General features: G+C 37.9%; 1 protein-coding gene across 6 annotated transcripts in view; it reads left to right on the forward strand.

Annotated features, from left to right (window-relative positions):
* The window catches only part of ANKS6 (ankyrin repeat and sterile alpha motif domain containing 6), a 42521-nt gene that overhangs the window by 9230 nt on the left and 9165 nt on the right, over positions 1–24126 (forward strand). For all 6 annotated transcript variants that reach the window (XR_013926636.1, XR_013926637.1, XR_013926638.1 and 3 more), the window contains exons 3-14: positions 2577–2621; positions 6095–6299; positions 9365–9471; positions 10902–11050; positions 11508–11718; positions 12330–12379; positions 13406–13609; positions 15400–15565; positions 16182–16351; positions 19749–19938; positions 21356–21475; positions 23358–23425. Coding sequence is in view for 1 of the 6 variants with exons in the window: in XM_080378578.1 (XP_080234704.1) it covers positions 2577–2621; positions 6095–6299; positions 9365–9471; positions 10902–11050; positions 11508–11718; positions 12330–12379; positions 13406–13609; positions 15400–15565; positions 16182–16351; positions 19749–19938; positions 21356–21475; positions 23358–23425 (1685 nt within the window). In the remaining 5 variants the exon portion in view is untranslated. The remainder of the gene's footprint in view (positions 1–2576; positions 2622–6094; positions 6300–9364; positions 9472–10901; positions 11051–11507; positions 11719–12329; positions 12380–13405; positions 13610–15399; positions 15566–16181; positions 16352–19748; positions 19939–21355; positions 21476–23357; positions 23426–24126) is intronic.

Genomic DNA, 24126 nt, shown 5'->3' on the forward strand with positions numbered 1-24126 from the left:
TGAAATGTTAATGAATTTAGGTTTTAATTTTTTTTTATTTTTTACTTATTGCGGTTATCACTCCCACATATTTTTCCAAATTAGCTTTTCTTTCTAGCCGGTTCTATGAAATAATATTAAGAATGTCTTATGCTAGTTTTGTTAAAGTACTGTGGATTTACTTCTCTTCCCTTCTTCAGAAGTTTGCTTATGCTAACAAAAATAATTAAATCTGTTCCTGAAATCAGGCAGTTTGATTTGGACATCGCGTTGGACATTTGAACATCAATAAGTCATTACAAAGATTGAGACCTTATTTCTGTATGTGGCTGTCTGGGGACACTTTTTGAGATGTTTGTTCTTTATGATGAAGATCAGTGGTGGGAGGTGCTTAACAAGACAGTTTGGAAGAGCTGCATCTGGATTCTTCAGCTTTGGAGTTCTTGGCTATGAAGTCTAAGGATGTGGCTAGCCTAGAAAGAACCTTTTCCAGGTGCTACCACCCACCCAGCCATGGTGGCAGAAAGCCTGTAGAGTAGAATAGCCCACTGTAAGCTCTTTGCCACTTATAATATGAGACAGGCTTATTTAAATCTTACCTAATTATGTCTACATTGTACTGCCATATGGACATGTCCACAATCCCCAAAATTCTTGGGTTTTATTCACATTTGGTGTCATTCTTGCAGGTCAAGCTTCTCTGATACTTTCAGAAGCAAGGACAAAAATCTGACATTTGTTTCTGCTTTGGAGAAGGTGTTAACTTAGATGTTGGCTCATAGGTTAAGTTGGAGCTAGGGCTTTCATACAGCCATGCTGCCAGACAGAACCGGCTGACTGTAGACATTTGCTCGTGATCAGTCTCTGAGGAGTAGACATCGGTCAGTTACAGTACACACAGAGAATCAGTGCAGTTCACTAGTGCAGTGCTTTATACCTTGCCCATACAGTGCACATACAGAATGGATGTGCAGGCAGAGTTGGCCTGATTGAAAGTCTTCTGTATTCATATAATATAGTGTATTGAAGAAGTCTGTTTAAGCTAGGAGAGTGGATTAAAGCAGATGAATGTTCCTATCACCTCTGCTGAGGGGGAGTTTCCATGCAGAAGGGTAGTAACTAATAGGGATGAGGAGGGGTAAAAATGTTAAGCTTCCACACAAATTTCTGCATTCATTTTTGACCATAGCTTCAGTCTCCTAGCACTGAAGTCTTGTGTATTCTGGGAAGAAAACCCCCCACCCTTTCTCTTGTAAAGAAGGCAGCAGAAAAGGAACTTGTCTTCTGATCCCATTGCCATAGATAGGGCAAATTGCATCCCAAAAGAAAGCAACTCTCTTTTTGGGGCTGTTTTCAGTAGCAAAGTCAGAACTAACCAAAATGGCCTGGGTGTTGCCTGTGTTCTGCCTCTGTTATTGCTTTGGCTTACCTGGAGGGACCCCCTTCCTTCTGGCATCTCCTTGTGGTCTCCTGCTCCCTGAGGCTGCCTTTCGTACGGGCTTTTCACATGCCAAGTACAGGCGCTGGTTGTCCTAAACTACTCTTTTGAAATCAGTTTTCTAATGGTGAGCTCATACATAGTTCCTTCTGTAAGAGCAGTTTCTGAATCAGGAGAAAATGTAGGACCCACTGTTCTCTTTCCCAGTCTTAAATAAAAGGTTCTTATGGTTTTCTAGGCTTTTGCTCAGCATTTTCAAATTACTTCATTTGTAGTCAAGCTATGAAGATCAACCTTTTATGTATTACCATAAAAAAAGCAGTATCCAGCTCAGGAAATCTCTCAATGTCTCCTTGTTTTCCTTAAAATCTTTTCACCCCGTTGATTCTGTAGTGTCAGTAGTGTTCTGGAAGATGGAAAAGGATATATTTTTCTGGCTTGAGTGGAAGGTGCAAAATCATGTCACTATTTTTTCCTCATCTTACATAGTATCAGCAGTTTCAAAGCACTTTGAAGACGTGAAGGGAATGATTCTTCACTAAAAATATTAAAATAATTGCTGTTCTTATTATGGGGATGGTGATCTGGGAGTTGAAGGATATTGATTAATGCACAGATACCAAGGTGTGTAGTTCAATCATCCCTATTTATTTTTGTGACCTTCACAAATTAACCTGGTAATACTGAAGAGGAAAAAAAAGTGGAACAGCTTGTAAAATTGTAAAACTCCTTTTGAGTCACCTTTCAAAATAATCCTGTATTATTTGAGTGTTTGCAGTTGTACAGAGGATTGCACCAGACCACAGAACCATTCTGTGGTTCCTTAATTGATATTTTAGTCTTCCAGGCAGGAAACACGAAAGTTTCAAATACAGTCTTCTGATAGAGAATGGAAGTTAAAAGGCAAAAGCCTATACTGGTGCTTTATTATAGTTTGTATATTATAGTTAGCTCTGCACAGAGAACCATACAGGTGAGTGATTCTTCACAAAGGGAATAAACAGGTTATCAATGCTTTCTTTGTTCTTATTAAATGTATGTCTAAATGTAAGTTTTATAGTACCTTTATGTAAATTTAATACTTTCTGCTATAAAAAAATTACTATAATTTTTTTGCTTTTTTGATGGCTGCTAATGGAAATATTTATATTTTTCCCAGATACAGAAAAGAGGCAACCTGATGTCTTTCATGCTTTGAAATTGGGTAGGTACTGAGAGGATTCTTGCGCTGTGTCCAGTTCTTGTAACTTCAGAGCATGTTTGTTTACTAATATGGGAAACCAAGACATGTTCTGTTTTTACATGTGACTTTGTTTTTTCCTTGTTCTTCTTTTAATTTTAAAAATACATTTATGTCTGCAGTTTATTTTCCTTTACGTTCCAATATGAGAAAATCTTTATTAACTTCTGGTTGTGCCCTTTATGCCAAAACGGTGTTATGTTGTAGTTCCAGTTACTGCAAGACCATGCTACCTTTAATATGATTTTTTTTTTTCCTTCCTCATAAACTTGAAGTATGAAAGCAAAGGTGCTAGTTGGTGCAAAGAATATGCTGGCTTCTATTCCACATGAGCATTGTAATTGCTCTTGAAAGTTGTCTCAAGAAAAGAGTAAGTGTCTTAGATTTTGCCTGTTCTCCCATGACCAAGACTGACTTCCATGAGCACACAACTGGTAAAACTGTTCTGTGGCAAACAGAAAGAGCCAGTGCCATCCTGTTGATTTATTGTTCCAGGCTCCTGGTGGATGGAAAGCTGCTTTCTGGTTACCTATTTCCCTGGATTCTGCAGCATAGGAAAAAGTGCTGAAGTGAAGGGTTTGGCCTGAGACTTGCTATCTGATGGCTTTGACATGGGAAATGGTTTTATTCAGTTTTTGTTTAGGTTCCTGATAATGTCGCAGGTCAGAAAACTCCACACTGTTTGCGATCTCTTTGACAGGTTAGAGAGATTCAGTGTTTGAACCTTACCTGATTTATAGTTGGTATTTTGACTTTTAAATGTTTTCAGCTATTTGATAGTACATTTAGCCTATGGCTGGCATTCCTACCTATGTAGACAGTCAGAAAAAAAATAGTCAGTCAGTAGTAAAGCAAAGTTCCTGATTGATCTATGTAATATTTATTTATTTTTTATATTGGAAGATGTAATTCCCATATGAGATGAAATCTTATGTTTAATGAAGTCATGATACCTAAGGGGGGAATCACTTCTTCAGTCAGCGTGCACTTACTTGGGACTAAGATACCCCAGACAAAGAGAAAACTTTGGTAGTACAGCCTTGCACGTGCAGTGGACTGAATCCTTACTGTTGCTGTGCTTTCTGTGTCTGTGGCATAGAAAATCTGATCATAGTGCTCTGAAAGCTGAGTCTCCCCCTCCTGCCTGTGATACGTGCATACAGAATAAATAAGGTTTAGAGTTGAGGGCAGCTGCCCCTCATTCCAGCTTTTTTGCCCACGTACCTACTCCTGACTGTAACATAATAGTAAAGCCTTTGGTGTGGTTCACCTTCTTGCTTTCAACAGGGACCTGCACCCTGAAGAGACCTCTGAGTTAGCAACTTCCACAGTTTCTGATGGATCTTCTTTTTGTTATTATTTGCAAATGAGTGGATTTTGTGAAGGAAAATCCATTTTTTCTAAACATCTGTCCAATTGGATTTCAGAAATGCATCTTTATATCATCAATTATCTTGCAAGTTTTATTGTTGCTGCATTCCTGTTGAGAAGTTAGAGGTGTGTTTTAAATGGTTAAGCCTGGCCTTAGTGTTCAGTTCATATCCTGAGTTTTGTACACCAGTGTAACAGTTGCTTTTCAAGTAACCATTGTAAGTCATCTTCTAGGAGCTTCATGGGTTTTCAGGCTACCAGACCTGGAAATGGGCAGACATAATAGTGGACAAGAAAGAGGTGATAGGTAGCAGTACCAGGAGCGCTCTCTTAAATGTCAACTCTTCACATGTAAGCTGCCAAAACCTCTTCCTGAGAAGGCCTCAGGTCTGTTAGAGAGTTCATCTGCCTGTTTTGCACTGCTGTGACTTTTAGTTTGAGATTTAGAAATGTTAGTGCTGGGTCAGAAGTAGTCTTAGTGGATGAGCCAAATGGATAGTGTGTGGCATACTCCTTTTGATTTTTTCTGAAATACTTGGCTACAGATAGCAACACTGCTAAAAAGCAACTCAATAGGTTAAGAAGTGTCCAGGCCAGATTTCAAATAATCGTGGAATCTCTGTAGGTTCCAGGGTTTCTATTTAACAAATTCTGTGCTGCAGGTCTGTGTTAAAGCCACCTGCTGCCTTTTGCTAAACAGGGACATAAAAAATGTAGTCCTGTGCTTTTGTATCTTCCCTGTTCCAAGAAATTGGGTGGGTGTTGGTTTCAGCGAGTGCATTCAGCTACCTGCAGGGTTTGTGTGGGGTTTTGACTGGCTTTCCAAGGAAAGTGTTCATGCCTATGATTGAGTTGAAGGCAGCCCATGTCTTGAAGCAGTTTACCATCTGAAGGTTTTTTTTAAAGGTGAGATTTTTTCCATTTGCATGGCAGTTGATGACTTGCTTCTTTTTACTCTGTTCCTGCAGTGGTACATACTCGGTCACAAAGGTATTTTTTTTCCTGTTAACTTCTTGCCTTCTTTTTCCTGGCATATGTCATCAAAAAAGTAAGGGAGGTGGGTGAGCTTAAGATCTCTGCTTAAGATAACCCTATCTATGTCATACATTTTTAAAAACTTCTTGTTCCTAGTTCTACTAATATTTAGAAAAAAGCCCACAACTTAGTTAAAATATGTTCAGTAGCATATTTTATACTGCTTTTCGTAATCTAGACACGAACTTGGTGACTGCCAGCCTCTTCATATGGGAACCTGAACATTATGTTCAAGTTTCAAGAACTAGAAAGATGACAGGAATAACACATTACGCTTGAGCAAGGAGTAGGGAACTTTTGCCTTGGAGATTTAGTTTAAATATTGGAGGCAGAATTAAAAAAAACACTTTCTCAATATAGAAAACTTGAGGACTGGAATAGATAAATTCCTTGGGAGGTCATGGAATTGTATCAGTAGAGGTTTTTAGAATCAGTGAACCACCTTTGTAAGGACTCACAGGTTAGTGTGACACAGGGTGGTGTTCTGCCTACTTAAGGCAAGGGATGGCCTCCATTATCTTTTGAGTGCCTTTGTACCCACTGTCTTTGATTCTGAAATTGTTGCTTGCTGTGATTTCAGCCTATGGAAATGGAACAGGGATCTTCATCCTGCTGAAGCACAATTCATAGTGTCTCAGCCTCATCAATTTTCCTTTCATGACATCATCTTATGACAATTTAATAGAAATATTCCCTACTTGTGTCTTCACATGTGGGATGCACTGCAGTTTATACAGCTATTATAGCTTAGTTGTTCATTTTAGAAAATGATTCTTGTAATGGGATTGCACTATAAGTGTACAGGTAGGGAAAATGCGGGAAAACAGTGCCTCCTGCTTATGCCACAGTTTTATATAGCCTGGAAGACCAAAGATCAGTACAAATATATTGCAGTTGCTCTAGTACTTCATTTTTTCTGTTTTAATTCCACTACATGTAGACCAGTGTCAGCAAAGCAAAATACATATTAATTCAGTGGCTAAGCAGTTCTCTGTTGCTTATGTAGATTATGTTTTATCACTGTTTTGCAGGAAACTTCCAGCTGGTTAAAGAGATCGTTGATGAAGACCCAAGTCAGGTCAATATTACCAATGTTGATGGAGCATCTCCATTAATGATTGCAGCTGTAACTGGACAGCTGCCACTTGTTCAGCTCCTTGTTGAGAAAAATGGTGATATTGACAAACAGGATAATGTTCATGGCTGGACAGCACTAATGCAGGCCACATACCATGGGTAAGATATATGCTGTCTTTGGATCTAGCAGTAAAGTAGTTTCATTCTTCTTACATCCCAATAGAATAAATCTTTCTGACACTGACTCTGGAAGCAGAGGGGTCTTACAAGAAACTGAGAGACTTATGACCTCAGTTTTCCATGACTCTTGCACTGCCTTCAGCTTTTAAGAGCAAATCTGAATGCTCTTTGGGTTTCAGAATGAGTGGCACATTTGGGAACTTGGAGGTGGCTCATTAAGTGCTGGGAATGTAGTGCTCCAGGCAGGCACTAAGAGTTTTGGTGCTCATTTCAACTTCCATCCTTTGACGTTTTTTAGTGTTTTGTAAGATGGTATTGCCCCCTGCTAGGATTGTAGGCTGCATCAAGTTGTGAAACTTCAAGGCAATCACCCTTCTATGTGCCATACTTTCCACTCTTAAACCCATTTTTATGTTCCCCTATCCAGCCTTTAGTTTTCATGGAATTTTCTGAAATGTGCCCACTGGGAACTGGATGTTGTTTTCTCTAAAGGTACTTTCTAAATGCAGGTAGGCACTTAAGAGTCAGACCCCAAAAACTGGCCTGGTACTTCAAATATAGTGTCTGTCATATGTTTGGCATTGTCTGAATACAGGATATTTGGTTTAGGAAGGTGAACTGTTCTCTGTTGTAGCTGAGGGTCTCAGCAAGGTGAAGATTCACTTCACTCCTAGTAATGTTCGCATTAATTGTACAAATGCAGATATTCTGCTCCAGCCTTTATTTTTAGCCAGCAGATCTCACTGGACTATGAAAGCACAACCAAGGAGAAAAATAGGAGGTCAAGTCATTGCTTTGTGAAAATTTTTCTGAATTAGTTCCTGGTACCTACATAAGATGAGATTCTGTGCTTCCTCACCAATGCAATGCCGATAGTAGGGATAGGCATTTCACAGAAGTGCCTAAAACTCAGTTTTCCCAGTGTGGCCATTTCACTCATCAGGAGCCACCCCAGTGCACAGCTACAGCATCCGGTGGTGATGGGATGTGCAAGAGCTGCTGACATGTCCCCTTACCGGTACATGGGCACTTCTCTTGTCTGTGGAAGTGTATATGCCAGTAGAGTGCTGCATGTGTTCAGATATGGCCCTTTCAGTTTCCTGGAGGACTGTGTTATGAAAGTTCCCTTTATCAATTAGTCTTTATAGTATGAAATTCTATTAGCTTTGTTAACATACTTTATACTTAAGTAGAGGAATTTTACTGGAGACTTTGGTATTGTTCATGCTTAAGTAAAACAACTAAAGGACACCAGCTCAGTAGAAGGACCAAAAGGACATCCCATCCCTGGAAGTAAGGACTTGGCTTCTTGGAAACTTAAAGCTCTCCATAGATAAGTAGTGATAGCAAGACTGACTCCAGGGACATCTGGATCAGTGAGACAAGCAGCAAGAAAGCTGCAGAAATACAGTTGCTTTGCAAAGTTTTACTATGATTAGTACTATGATGATCGTGACTAAAATAATGGTTTTCACTATGATTGTTAGTGTTGGTGTTCCGTGAATTGTGTTCTCTTTTTTTTTGTTTGTTTGTTTGTGCAGTCTCATTGGGGAGACTTCAGTGAAACACATTAGATGTGACTAATCACTGAATGCACACAAGTATACAAGAAGCCTCTGTAAAACCACATTTGGGGTGCCCCAACTTGGCTGGGGCACCTCATGCGCATGAATAAATGTTTACCCTTCTAATTCTATACTTTGCATTCTAGCCTTTCTGCTTGGTTGGCATGGGACAGTTGTGAGTTTTTGTAACAACTGGAAATCTCTGGCCTCTGCAGCGGCTCAGCTAGCCCTTTCTCAGGAGCAGCAGTGGTGTGGAGCGTCTCTGGTTTGAAGGAGGGAGTAGGCAAGGTCTGTGTGAGCCAGGGGTGCTAAAGGATGTGTCTCTGTGCCCTCAAAGTGCAGTACTCTAAAGCAGGATGGCGGGATCATGGAGTTTTAAGGAAGAAAAGTAATGGGAAGTATGCAGAGGAGCTGTGGTAGGGATAAACAGAATTTTTCTTAAAAGAGAGGAGAAACACTCTTCCTCCATTTTAGGTTGTCTTTATCTGGAGTGAGTTCAGAACTGAAAAATTTCTACGATAAGAAGGAATGCTCTGAAGTGGAGAGGTTGAGATTGGTTTGTCAGCCTCAGTATTAGAATTCGCAGTGACCTGTTGATACTTCAGAACATTTTTGGTCTATGTTGCTTATGCATGTTGGAGTTTTACACAGTCAGTCTCTGCTCAAGAGGAGTTTTGTATTAAATGTATTTTCCCTAGCTCTGTTGTCTGTTCACATATTTTGTAGGCTGAATTACAGTATTGTTTTTAACTCATGAGGCAAGTCCTGTTTATTTATTCAGGTGTATGAGAAGGGAGAGAGGCTAATGGGAATGGGATGGCGAGTTCCTTTTGTGCAGCTAGCTTTTATGAGCTTTTGTTGGAAGGCGTTTGTGTTTGTTATCATTTAATGCTGATTGGGTTTGCATTTGAAACACCTCAAGGAAGTGATAATGTGCATTTTCAATTGTATAATTTATATCTCTAATTAACAGAAGTACTGTTTGGAGTTTATGAATTATCTTCAGTCAATTCAGCTTTTCTGTATGCAATTTCTTACTTGTTCTGAATATGAAATTGTATGGGAAGTACTGAATGGAAGAATGATGGTGTATGATGAGTACTGGAATGACCTTTGTCTTTCCATCTGCTTTTTTTGCCTTAGGCCTTAATGGCATTTACTTGTGAAGGTGTTTGGCAACAAATTCCAGAGTCAGTTCCAAAGAGTCAGCTTAAGAAACTTACTACTCGCATTAGGGTTTTTAGGCTAACTTTGTGCATGTTGATTAGTGTGATTCATAGTGAGTAAACTGCAACTAACAAAGGAATCATGGGAGCTTCTGAATGGCTTGTGAATAAATTTGAGACTTGGTTAGCTATAGAAAAGGTAAGAACTCTGATCTCTAATTGAGGAGCATTGGTATAAGTGGATGAAAATGGAGTATTAGGGGTTTTGTTTTGTTTTTTAACATGAGCAATGCCTTTTTTTCTTCCCTTAAAGAAACAAAAACATTGTAAAGTATTTGTTAAATCAAGGAGCTGACGTCAATCTTCGTGCCAAAAATGGATACACAGCTTTTGACCTGATAATGCTGCTGAATGATCCAGGTATGTTATTTCAAAGAGCACTGAGGAAATGTACAACATAAACAGATAAACATCCTTTCCAATCTAGAAAATACATTAAAGTTGCTCGGAAGTGTATTTCGAGGTCCAAGCTGGATACTGCCTGAAAATGGTGGGTTTTGAGTTAATTGGTTAGACAAGTGTATACATCTATGGGATAACAGATTTTGTGCATTCCTCTTTTGTTTGTTTTTGAAGATGCTTAAAACTGTGTCATTTGTATCACCAGAACCAGTTCAGTGGCATTTGACGGCGGTGGCCCAGGTATTCTGTAGTGTTATTAGCACAGATATGAACTGGAGCTAGAAGTTTCCACTCTGAACAGCAGTAAAGGGGCAGGATAAAGAGAGCGCAATGAGAACAAAGCTAGTGAACTCCTGGCTGAACCTCCCAACTAGGTCTGTAAAGGCTGAAAGTAAATCACACTTCAGGGTTCAGGGTTTTTTTTATGGGAATGCTTTAGAAAAGGGCAGCGTGTTTTGGGGAGACTTCAATGAAACACATTTAGTGTTGTAGTTTGTTTAGCCTATATAATTTGTTATTGTTAACCTTGCCTGGTATCTGAATTGCTTTTGTCTGAAGCCAACACTACTGCTGATGGAATTAGTTTGTTTTCTCTGTATTTACTCATTACGGTGTTTTTTGGTCACTAGCAGATACCTTTCCTTTATCAAAAGTAGATGACTAATAGTATGCAATTTTAGAAAATAAATACAGTGAATTGTTTTATAACTAGCTTCTTGTAGGACAGAGTGGTTTGTCTTGTTACCTGTGTGTGTGTGTATATATATATATGTCAGTTTTATCTGCCCTCCTGAAAGTCTTTCCTGACCTCTGTATGAAATACAGATTTACAGAATATTTTTTTGCTTTCCTGTCCTGTTCTCACGCACATTCTTTTTTCTTCCTCTTCCTTCTTTTTTTTCTACCTTTTTTGTCCACCTTGTTTCTTACCTTGTCTTTTCAATCCCTTCATTGTCCAGGCTGAACATCTCCTTTCTCTTTGGGATTTAATTTCAAGCTTCTTTTCTGCAACCTACACTTGAAGAAAGAACATTCATTTTTCTCTACTGTCTTCTGTGTCAGGTGAGGAAAGGCAGCATCACAGCTTCTGCAAACTGCAAGAGAAGGCAGTTCACTTGGTCACACATGACTGATTCTGACAGAATAACATGCTTATTTATATTGATAAATACCTTTTAGAGCAGTGATGGTAAGACACTAGCCCACTGTGTGGGAAGAAGGTATAGGAAACAGGTCAGGAAAAAAGATTTTGGGGATTCATCTGCTTTTGTGTTTGAGAGAGAAATCAATTACTCCCTTACAGGATTTATAGGGGAAGTGTCAGCATATCAGTCATAATTTGGGAAAGCAAAACAGACTAAAGGTTTTCTTAATTTGTTTTATTTTAGACACAGAGCTTGTACGGTTACTGGCATCAGCATGCATGCAAGTAGACAAAGACAAGAGTAAGCTGAACAATAGATCGTCTTTGCCTTGTTCCAGAAGTAGGCAATCCTTAAATGTCCCAATGTTGCCAGATGACAAAGGAGGTCTAAAGGTAAATATATTCAGTCTTAGATAACCAATGCATTATTTCCTGTAATGTTTGAAGCAGAGAAAGTCATTGCTAAGTGCTTTGGATCTAGTATGTAACTGGGATATTTTTTGGGGGTGTGTTCCGAATTCCTCATTGACAGTGCTTCCTGGTTTTATGAAACGTAGCATGTGTTCACCTAGCTTTCTTTTTGTCAGATGGCAAGGCAAAAGGAAGACTTTTAAAGAAGAGTTTGCACTGAAGCATTTCAGTGCCTAGAAATAGATCTCATAATTAAGTAGTAGAAGGTACTAAGGATCCATTGATAATTGCAAACCACTTTAATGTTGCTTTTGTAGTTTATCTTAAAAACTCCCTGACAGATCTATCACTGCTGTAAGGATTATTTAATTGTACGTTTCTTTTCCTCTTTTTTTTCTTTTAGTTGGAACTAAATTGTTGTGTCTTCTTATCAATCTAGTCCTGGTGGAGCAGGATGTCCAATCGATTCCGCAAGCTGAAGTTGACTCAGACATTACGCCATGGATTTCCTTCCAATCAGTTTGCACCTTTTCCTGATGAGCCTGAACCATCATTAAATTCCACCATAAAAGCAGTTTCAAAGGGTGATACGGACACCTCTGCAAACCTTGATGCTGCTACAGCTTGGATCACAAATAACAAAGCTAGCGGTAAAGCCAGAGTTGTCTTGTGGGAAGTGTGCTCTTGTGGGGTAGTCAAGATGATACTACTTCTAATTTACTGATTTAGTTTTTATTTGGCTTAATATAACTGAAAAGACACATAATGTATTTTTAGTATATAAACAGAGAGGTGTTTGTATTCCTGACTGTTGATCATGCTGAACGCTGAGTGCAGCATCATTTAAACAGGAAAATGCTACTATTTTTATATTAGTGTCCTGTAGCAAGCACCATTAAATTGAATAGTAGAGACAGGTCACTCAAAAGTATTTGGTATCTTTGATAAACTAATTTATGTAATGAAAACCAATTTATTTAAAGAAACAAAATTAATTCTGAGAAGATGTATTGGAAAAGCCCAAATTGTAAAGCACATCTACTGAAATTGTACAGCTCTCCGTGCAAACCCCCTCCCAGTTTCTGATGTGAATTAGGCTATTGGCTTAACTTGAATTTAGGTACATGGCAGTGTCACTGGAAAACTTGGTTCTGTGTGCTTACTGAGGGTAAAGCTGTTGAATGTTTGAAAATAGTAAGCTCTTCTTGAGGACAAAAGTAGGAGCGTGTAAATAATAAAAGCTTATTTATATATTTTTCAGGTGTAAACACTGCAAAAGGAGGAAAGGATGATGAATTACTGACAACCATGGTATGTCACAGTGTTCTTGGTGTGTTCAGACCAATTGAGAAGGTCATGCAGCTCCCCCCTCCCCCCCCCCCCTTTTTTTTTACCTCCTATCCAACTCACTATTAGGAAGAGAGCTGTCATTTGTTCATAGTCACTAGACAGGAACTGACAGGCTGTGAATACATCAGTAGTTCTTAGACTAGGAAGTACTACAAGTAGTATGGTATGGAAGCTGTTCACAAGTACTGACTTGTTTCAAGAGTTATCCGTACCTTTGTATGATTAGCAATGAATTAGTAAATAGATGCCAGCAACTAATTAGTTGTTCCAAGCAGTATGCTGTGAGGAAAACATGGATGGAACTTAGTATAACACGAAAATGAGAAATTATTAGTAGAGGCAACCATTAAATACTTAATTTGGAATATTGGTTTGTATTATTTTGTTTCTTCATTTGTTGTGCTGTAGCTTTAAATTCCCCTACAGCTTGTTCCCTCAAGTTGTCATTACCTGGTTATCCTTTATGTTCTTTTTTTAAGAAGATTGAGAAATTTTTGATATGACTGACAAGACAGAACTCCAGGAAGCCAAATCAATTGTTTTAGTTTTTTCTCTTTCTGGAGAACACATACAGCAGGAGCTGGCAGTTGTCCACTGTTTCCGGGTGTCCTGGGAATACAGAGAGGACTGCCTTGTTATTTCTTTGGAAATCAGTTGTTAACATTCCTGTTAAAAACAATTTGAATCAAGATTCAGTCCAATGAAGGAAGAGACGTTTTCTGCCACTTGATGAACTATATTCATTGTATTAAATGAATGAGCATACTGAGGTGCCAGAATGTCCATTGGATTCTCTTTCTTATTATGTGTTATACATCTTCACAAATACTACTTTCATGTCTCATTTCCATTTTATTTTGTTTAAAAATGCATTTGTCTCTGTCTTTCTATTTAACTTACAATTTTGAAACTATATCATCAGCTTTCAGTAATCTTTCTTAAGAAGAGGCTCTTTTCTTTTTCCTGTTCTTTTTTTCCCTCTCTCAGCTGAGAAGTAGTGCTCCATTTACCAGGCTGCCCAGCGATAAACTGAAAGCAGTGATACCTCCTTTCTTACCACCCTCAAGTTTTGAGCTTTGGAATTCTGACCGAACGCGACTCAGCAAAGAAGGCAAAGGTGAACAGATGAGAACTGCCTGGCCACAGAGAGCAATCAAGCATGATTTTAACAGCAGTGGGAACTCTGATGTAGTAAGTAAAACGTGTGCAAATACTGTGTTATGTCCAGGCCATGCTGACTGGTGAGGCACATGGTGTTTCTGCCTAGAAATTACTTTAAATCTTGTGTCTCAGTAGTGGCTTGTCCTTTTAAGCTCAGCTGTTTAGGAAGAATACACACCTCTGTGGAAGGAACATAAATGGAACAATAGTTTTGTATGAAATAAAACAATTTCTTTGCTGTTAACCAGAAAAAAGTTGAGCCCTGATGAATTTGCTGCGAACTGCTAAAGGGGCTGCAGGTTCCATCTATATATTCTAGTTGCCAAAGTAGGTACAGTCATTGGAATTTGGCAGAAACTGCTCCGATTTGGAGGAAGACTAGGGGCAGAAGAAAACAATGAAAGTTTCTCAGTTTTTAGGAATTAGGGGGAGGGAAGAAGTAAGAAGTATCAGTAAGACATAAATATACAGATCTAACATTCTGAAGGATTAGAAATAGATAGAATTGTAGGAATTAGTGATCACGTGGGTTTGAAGGTGTAGAGCCTTACAGTGCAAGTACTTTAAAAGGGGAAAAAAGTCTGAATAAATTATCGTTTTTTGTAGAAGGTTTCTGTGATGTTTTTAGTGAAAATGCAAACCAAAACGAAAATTAACTCATTTGTATTGAGAGAGGAAGCAGAACAACCAGGACAGCCTTTGCTTTCATAGTTAGTAGGAGAAAAGAAGTGCTTACTGCCCTGACATTATTTTACTAGTCCAGAACTGTATTTCACGTCAGTTCTAGAAATAGGAAAATGAAGACATTTTAGGAGAATTTTTTTTTTCTGTCTTCTTTTTTTAAGTGGAAGTTATCTTAATATGAGTAGAGGTGATTTAGGTGGAATGAGGTGGAATACTAGAAAGGAAGTGATATATCACAGGAAGGTAAGTGTTCATCATCCTAAAAAGGCTGATTGTAATAACGTAAGTGGATTATTGGCACCTGTACATAAAGTGAGGAGCAGGGTAATTAGGGGAGGACTAGTCATACATGGATCCTTCTGTGGGGAAAGAAGGGTTTTCCTATGGGAGTAGGGAGAAGGAGAGAAACCTACTAAGTCAGAGTTTGAAGAACTGATTTGAGAAACAGGATAAGAAACCTGAAGAAGCTGAGCTGCAAGAGCCATATGTCACATGGTTGGCAGTGGCCAGTGGTCTAAAAGAAAAGAATTGAAGGAGGATGTGGATATGGCTAAGGATTTGGCTAGGGTATAGCAAGATCATTAGTGCCTTAGTTAACAATAGTCAATAAAATGGTACCTGTAGATGTTTAGATTGAAGGGCATATGAAAATGCAGTTGTTGGAGAGAAAGTTCATGTCACTTATTGCAGTGTAGTTAGTAAGAAACAGGGATATGGTGGATGAGAAGTGGTAGCTGTTTTGTAAGATGGGAGAGACAAAACTGTGATTATGCAGGAAAGAAGTTTCACATATGGTAACTTTTTTACCACCCCCCCACCCCTGCTTGTAATATTGTGTATATTATATCTCAGGTGCATTGTATATGCTTATTTTTTGTTGGCCAAAGGTTAAAGAGAGTTAATGCCTTTATTATGGTGTCATTTCTTTTGTGGAATATATATATATTCAGTGTATATATATTTACATAAATATATATTTAATATATTTGTATATGTAAAGTAAGAGTGTTTCTGATACCCATTTTCTTCTTCAGGGGAAGTTTCAGAACTTAACAATAAATAAAATAGCAGTTGAAGTTTTATCTTTGTTTTGCTTAAAGAAGAAAGATAAAAATCTTTTTCTTCTTATTTTGCAGACATCTGTTAGCAAAGGTACTAGACCAGTCAAATTACCAACATTTGCAAGAAGACCTGCATCTCCTTCAAATTCCAACAACTTCAACCATTCTCCCCATTCTTCTGGTGGATCCAATAACATTCCGGGAATTAACAGGCATGGAGGAGAACTGCATAACAGATCAGGTACCATGCTGCTTTTATTTTTAATAAGAAAGTAATTTCTAACTGGTTCAGCTAAAAAATTAGTGTTTGTGATGACAGTACTAAACCTTTTCTGAGAGCTCCTACTGCTGTATAAGCAAAACTTCTATAAACTTTGTTGGAACAGAACTACAGAGTAGGTTAGTCCTTGCCTCAGAAAAAACATGTTGATTTTATTGAGTCCACCCGTGATGGTTTCAGGTGGATGCTTGTTCATTGCAACATACGTTTCATTGAGCTGTCTCTTATCTATGTTGCTTGTTTAAAAATAAAAATCTGTTTTCAATTAAAAACAAAGCAGCAAGCATTGTGGTCTGGCAGCTCTAAAGACAGTATGGTGAAGCAGCTCATGGAACCTATATCCAAGCCTATGAAAGTCAGTTCTGTGTGTGTATAGACAAGGCTGGCTTCTCTTTTCTGTGGCTGATTTTTTTGTTCCCTTTCATGAAAGGTGCTGAATAGGTCTGAACCTTAAGATTCTCTCCCTTCATCCAGTCAGTTTTTTAAAGAGAGTGGTAGAGAGACATGAATTAAGAATTAATAAATATTTTTAAGTGATGATTTCCTTGACTCTGTTTTTATTTTGTTTTTTTCATAGGTGGCAGTGCAGATAATGTTTTGTCTCAGATTGCAGCCCAAAGAAGAAAAGCAGCAGGCTTACCTGAACAGAAACCCAACCAACAGCATAGTCCGGTCCAGTCAACTCCTTCATCCACTCTGTCTGATTTGCAGTGTGCTCAAATTGTTGGCAATGGACATGTTGTAAAGGTACAGAGAAATGTAAATTTTTGTACTTCCAAATTGTCTTAGTCATGGAGATATTGCACAGCCTAAAATGAATGAACACCTGTTACAGTAGTGGAAACTTCTCAACTCCACGAGACTTCCTTTTAATTACAAGTCCACAAAAGGTCAACCCTGATAATAAACCATGATTTTGCTTTATTATTAATTTTATTCTAATTTAAAAACAATAAATGTAATACTTGATCTTAGGGTAGATCTGCACTGTTATTTTGATTTCTTCTCATTTCTTTCTATGGACCTGATTTGAGTCCCATGTTTTATATTAGTTATTCCTGGGCTTTACTCTAAAGTGGTACAGCTAGTTTCACTGCAGAGGCACAACCTGAGTGCAGAACATGAGATAATTTGTACCAGGATCTGCTGATGACAACAGTATGTGTATATCTGGGCTGCCTCACAAGGTGTTATTTTTAAATGGTACGAACATTAAGTTGTCATTACCAAAGCCAGGTTTTGCTCCTGAGGGCAGGCCATATTATTTGCTCTGACTTAACTACCAATTTCCTGGAATAGCTTTACCCTCATGACTTTCCCATTTTTGTGCGTGGATTTGGAACTTAACAACTGCTTCCTACAAAATTTTTAAGGATTAAGATTTTAAATCTTCAGAATCTGCAGAGACACGAGTTAGAAAGCAGCATCGGAACAGAAGATATGATACACTGTTGTAAAACACATGGATTTTTTCACACAGGGAAACATTACATTTCAGAGAGCAAGAGAAAGAAAGCATATAATTTGGTGGTTTAGTTCTAATGTCTGGTATTCTGAAAATGTTAGAATACGTAACCAAGAGCAAAATTTCTCAACTTTTGGTTTGTGTAATCTCCAAACAGCTCGTTTTTCTTTGGTTTGTTTTCTTTGCATCTTTTAATAAGATTCTTCTTGAAGTTATGCCTGAAGAAACAAAAATGGCCAGAGTATAAAAATACTGCGTTTGCTGTCTTGTCCTGTGATGTCTTATATGGCAACAGCAAGTAATATATATATTTAATCAGTAAATATCAATAATAATGAAATCGCAAAGTTGTTCATGCTTCAATTGAAATTTCTGGAAGACAAAAATCAGAAAAAGAAAAGCATGCAACTATCAATGCCAAAACAGTTTCCACGAATAGTCAATTTGTCTCTCATCTATCAGTCCTGATTTTGAAGGAGCTACTGGTTGCTTTTCAAAGATGAGATTGGGAGCTAAAATTTATAACTCCGCTGGACCCCCAAAAGCGATGGACTCATACTGATTCATTGGCGCATGATAATCTTTCCTCCTTTTCTGTCCCACATAACTGCTCCCTGGGTTATAAATGATCGGTCTCTTGCCTGTAGACAAAGCCACTTCATTGTCCTCTTCCCTCATTGAAGTCTCCTTTTTCTTTAAGAGTTGGTCTGACCAATGCATTTCTAATTAAAACCTGAGTAGTTTCTCTCAGCTTGTTTTTATCTTTGAAATAATTTCAGAAGAGTTGCTTGAGTGCCTGGAAAAATCTTATTTTTCTCCACTATATTAGTTGGCCTATTAAGAGATAACACCCGTGCCTGTGAGCTTTGGGCTGCAGATCTTGGGGCCTGTTGTTACAACAGTGCTGCCACTAAGAAGTTTTAAGTACTATTTTCTCACTCATAGTGGAAGACATTAGGGAATAAAGAAGTAATGAAGTACAGTGCCCTGCAGATCATCTTCTGGGAAGGCAGTTCATCATACTGTTGAAAAGATTTTTACATAAAAATGATGCCAGTATGTTGGAAAGGCAACAGATCTTTCAGTGCCCTTTGCTTAGATGTCTAGGTGAATTTCAGTGTATCCACCAATAATTAGTGTGGATCTTGCTATAGATGTTTATGTATCACACATCTGAGGTGATTTTTGGGAGATCAGTGTCTGTTGGGAGTACACAATCACATATGGATCCACATTGGCTGCTAAAGCTTGAACAACCTACTTGGTTGTTGTAATCAACAACATAAATGCTGAAAATTTAAGAACTGTATCCCTTGTGGAAATGCTTGTGCCCTTCCCTTGGGATCATGCTGTCTAATCTTGGAAATAGCTGATGTAAAAATGCAGCGATGTTACACTGATGAATTTTGCAAAAGTTATCTGTGAGGGGTGGGATTATACAAGCCTTAAAGAAAGGAAAAGAAAAACTGAATAACAATTTACAGGGTGATGTAATTTAAATAAATGCGGACATTGTGCTAGAGAGGGAAGACCATTGTGAAACACAAATGGCCAATAATGGAATACAGGGAAATTTGGGGCAGAAAACTGAAATGAGTTCACGATGCTTTCCAGAGACCTCTCAAATTTGTATCATGCTACGTTACTTCTATTCAGTCTGGTGCAGGGCTAAGGAGGTGGTACGTTCTGGCATAGGATAGAGAGTAGAAGAATGTTGCCACTCAAATCAGTCTTTATCATTTTAATCTGCATATCTTTCATTAGAAAGAGAAGTTCCATTTATGCCATAGCACAGAAGCAAAGTAGTAGAGAGGCAGCAACCCCTGTCATTCTCCTTTCTTGCCCTGTTTTCCAGCTCAATTTTTCTTCTTATGTTTTTCTGGTAGCAGCTGGACTGACAAAAGGTATTTAAAGTTAAACTCTGAATTCAGTAATCCAGGAAAAGATCACCTAAGATGACTTCTTAGATCATATAATGCAAACATCGAAATATGTGAAGTGATAAGTATATTGAGGAATTTAGGAGATATGAGGTACATTAACTTTTTTAGAAAAGACTCGTTTACATACATACATTTTCTTACTCCTCTTTCTAATTCATCTGTTTTCCCGTTTTCCGTGCCTCCAAATGTATTAGTTTTAAAATATTTAACAACTTTTGAATAATTTAACTCCTGTTAATAATAACAAGTTTAAGTGTTGACTGGAAACTTTCATGCCAGTGCAGCAGGGGTTTTAATTGTACCAAAACTTCTGGTAGCATGAAGTGCTACTTTAAATTAGAATTTGATACACTTTGAACTGCTTTAATTGAGGCTTTATTTATTTGATTAAATCTCTGAATAAAAAAGATCTGTTTTCAGACTCAAAAGTAATTTCACCTTTTATAAAAAGAATAATTGTAGTGCTTGTACATAGCATTGCTTTATAAGAAATAATTTTCTTATTCCGAAATTACAGCCTTGAGAAATGTCTTTTTCTTGATGAATTTGAAGGGACAGACTGTCACCTGGGGTAAATCAGTATGGCTCCAATTATTTCACTATGAATCAAGCAGAAGCTTGTAGTGGTGACTGTGTGCTTTGCAGAGATGGTATGCAACTTAAGTAATATTGAAGCATCATATATAGATAAATACTTTTTTTAAAAAAACTGAAATTATTGTATCATTACCTACAGCAAAAAATGGAGATGAACAAAAGACCTCCATCTGGGACTTCATCTACATCTAAAAGCACATCTCCAACTCTCACACCTTCCCCATCGCCCTCCCAGTCTCCTAAGGTTCACAACACAGAGTCCTCGCTCTTTTCTTCTCACAGACAGGCCAAGAGCAATGATTCCAGCAGTGGTACTATTACAGAAGACGGTGAGTAGGTCACTGTAATTATAGGAGATTCATTAGTCAAAAGCACAGAGTGTTTAAACTGTACTGGATTAGTGTGTATCTGCATGAAAGTGAAAGCTGTCTGTCTTTCTAGAAAAAATATTTCAGTGTTACTTACTGAGAGAGTGGCATTCCTGTAGTAACTGGCTGTTTCGCTGTGATTCCTTTCATTTAGAGGGAGGTCTGTCATCTCAAAGCAAGCATTAGACCACTCTTATGTGGCCTCCTTCCTTTCCTTTCTGTCTTAAATTCTGCTTTTCACCCTTCGCTGAGAGTAGAAAATACACTTTTTCCAGATTGAAAATGTTTGTATGTTTGTTTGTTTTTTTGTAATAAATGTACTGAAGCACATCATTACAGAAATACAGTTTTGATTCATAGCAAGTCATAGCTACATGCAATTGATTTTTAAGAGCTGTATTGCATATATTTTTTAGAATTGCAAAAACAGTCTTACTTTGACCATAATTTTAACTTTAGGTTATAAGAAAGGATAATAATGTTATTCCTCTACCAATAAGATTATAACTTTTAAATTGAACTTTTGGGTCTAAATTAGAGCACTTTATTTAAAAAAGTCATTTTACTGCATTGGAAACTGGTTATCAGTTACTTTATTTTCTGCTGTAAACATCTCAAAAAAAGTGAAAAAAACCCCATGACTCAGAATCTTTTAAATAAGAGATGGAGGTACTTTGTATGTGGTTTCTGCAAGATGCACTTTGTACTATTTTTGGTTTTTTTGAAGAGTCCGTATTGATTTTGTTTTGTTTTCATTTGTGCTGACTTTGTCCATTGACACTGTACTTCCATTCAACACTAAAGAGGGCTGGTACTTGACCTGTTCTCTGTCCTCTTATGGCTTAGCTGTAACATACTTTACTGACTGCTGGAGAAAATCCTTTTGCATTTTAGTTAGTGCCGTTTTATAATAACGGCTTGATAACATATTTTCATATTTTGATGAGTTGTTTGTTTAGAAATAAAAGGCAAGAGAGCTCACTGTTGGATAACAAGACTAATTCCCTAAGCTATTAGCTGTTCTAATGTTACCTGGTAAAGCCAGACTGTGACTGCACCATGTGCCATGATACAGTGAGTTTCCTCTGTAGTGGACAGCTAGATTGTCAGAAGCCTAAGTAGTTCTGTGTTCTTTGTGCTTGTAAGCTTTTGTACTTAAGTGGTCCTTTACTTCCAAGGCCTTCTCTTACTGTGATTTGATTCATCAACAACAGTACAAATGCTCATAGGCCCAGCAGTAATCAGAAGAATAAGTGATGTTAACTTTTCTTTTTCTTCCACGTAAGTTTAAATTGAATTAGAAAATTATTTGCATTGAATATTACTGTGAAGGAACAGTAGGCAGCAGGGCTCAGAAGTGTGAATGGTTTCTTTTTAGGCAACCACTTGGTGGACCATCAACAGCTTGTCCCTATTTTGAGAACCAGTGATGTAGAGAATCATGAAAGACGAAACCATGTGCGAGTAAAAGGAGGCGGCTCTGAAAACTTGGAGAAAGGTAATCTTACCTTATTACTTCAGAGTAGTACAAAAGACGTGCTAAATAGAAGTAATGTGGCAGAAGTCATAAGAGCTGTGAGAACCCTTGCTTTCTCCAGGGATATAGGTAAGAGGCAAGATACAAGTAGAGCAAAAGAAAGACTTAGTGAAAAAGCAAAGGGAAAACAATGTTATGCATGAGTTGTAAAACTGAAAGGTTTCAGGTTTTGTTTAAACTTAAACGTATAAGGCAGGAACTGAAAGAGGAAAAGAGGAAAACATGAAAGGTCTACAGCTGGAAGCGTTGTTTCTGTGTGTGAAAAGTGGTAGATGTTACAGTTGTTTATGTCAGCAAGGCTCTGGGTTCAGACCCTGAAAGTTTCTTCCCGTATCACAACCTGTAATTTAAGCACATTAGTGTGATGAAAAATGAGAACTCTAATTAACGACCTAGAAGAAAAAAAGGGTAATAATGTATCTAAGGACTTCTGAGGAAACTTGCGTTTTCTTTCTGTAAGATGATATTTTTCATCAAACTGCATGGTAAAGTTCTCGTGCTATGTTTTTGAAGCTGGTTACCTTTTGCCATGGATGAACCTGATTAGAGTACTACAGCATCTAGCCTGAAACCATACCAACCTTCACATATCATGTTAATCATACCAATTTAATTGTCCTAGAGGTAAAAGCCCCAAACCCTACCAGAAAATAAGGCTCAACTAGAATTTTTCACTTCAGTTTTCTGTGGGCTCTTCTGTGTAAAGGAGGCTTCCAGAATAGTGCATAGAAAAGTGTGTCCATCTCAAGATATTTTGATGTCTTTTGAGAAGCTTAGGGTGAGGTTCTCTTTCACATTTCTACTGATGATGGAAAAAAAGGGACAGTCAGAAGACAAGTGAAATAAAAGCAAAGAATATTTGGGAATGGTATAGTGATGTCTTTACAAAGAAAATTAATTTATATCGGGAATATTAAATACAGTTTGGTTGTGTAATATAATCATTCATATTCTTCACTTTGACTTTGACTCCTTAGTTTAACTGACCACTTTGGTACTTCTGGGGAAAAAAAATTAGTCTCTTGTGACAGCAAAGCAATAAAAATAAACAAGTTCTTAGTTGAGAGTGGTAGGGTATAATAAAGAGGTGAAGGTGGGTTATTCTAAAACTGCGCTTAACTTTTCTAACTGGCTCATCACATTTTAAATGTGTGGGAAGAGTCATTATCGGGTCCTCAAACTTTTAATTTCATGAGACTTTGAGAGGAATCCCAGTATCCAGTGCTGTTAGCCTTGGAGGGTAAGCTTATGAAACTTAGAATTCTGCTCAGGTTTTATCTTAGCTCAGCTATCTGTGTTCAAGATGCCTGGATGTTGGGCACTTATGGAAGAGAGGTTCAGATATACCCTTGTATCAGTGTTTTGAATGAGCAACTGTGTGGTTCCTTGCCTCTACACTTTGCCTTACTGGATCATGACAGGGAAATACACCATCAGTTCATTGCCTCCTTGAAGAGTTTTGCTGTCTAACCTGCACGCTCTGGGGCAGCCATCTGGGGCTGAGCACCTGCATTATAGGCATTGAAGTGCCTAAATTGTCCTTAGTGGTTTGGGTTTTTTAAGATCCTTTTACTGAGGAAGAAAGGGCAATACAACAGAAAGATTTTATCCTAGCAAGGTAAGATTAGATAGAATTATAGCATGTGGAAATAGGTGAGAACACAATGAGCAAGCCAGTGTTGTAATTTCTGATGCAGAGTAAATGTGATTGGGTTTTTCTTACCATATTTTATAGTGTGGAATGTATGTTTTAATATATATTTTTGGCAGTTAACTAAAAATCACTAAAATTTTCCCTGATCCATGGGGATGTGTGTGTGTGTTTTCTTCTCTATTATTACAGATGAGCTGACTGGCATCCTTAAAAAATTGTCCCTTGAGAAATATCAACCTATTTTCGAGGAACAAGAGGTATGTCTTTTAAAAACATTTATCCTTTTACTGTTTTAGAAGAAGTAGGGTGTGACACACATTGCATCAGATTTGTGGTCCAGAATAAAGTTTTACAACCATTTTTGGTTGCAGAGAGGATGTTGAAACATGGACCAAACAGTATTTGTCACATTCTCCAGGGTACTGCAAGTATCGGTGCTTTGTACACTGAACCTACAATTTTAATATAGCTAGTTTCCCCCTCTGTTTTTACACTCTGCTTTTTATTTGTATTTCTATATCCAATGTGGCTGAACAGTTTATAGGACATACTGTATCATCCCTGGAATCACAGCTGGAGCTTCATTTGCAGATGGAGAAAGCAGGGTGTGAGTCACCGAGATAGCTCCTTTCTCTTCTTTATCCACTGTGAATAAGCAACAGGAGAAATTGGGGAACCTAAGCATCATTGTAGATGAGGCCTGTGGCAGTGACTTGCCTGTAGGATGCAATGAAAGGAAATGTTGCTGAAAATAAGTAAAATTAAATACAATGTTTAAGTTGTTACCAGGTATGAGTAATAATTGTGTATTTGTTTGACTAAGGACAGAGGGAGTGAATGGACATGCAATAAATTCACAGTGCTGCAGAGTTCAGGGTTCAGCACATGAGCACAGATTATTTAGCTGCATCACAATACACTGGGCTTGTTATTGTTCCCCTACATGATAGGCAAGGAG

The sequence above is a fragment of the Falco punctatus genome (genome assembly GCF_963210335.1).
Source record: "Falco punctatus genome assembly, chromosome: 3".
NCBI lineage: Eukaryota > Metazoa > Chordata > Aves > Falconiformes > Falconidae > Falco > Falco punctatus.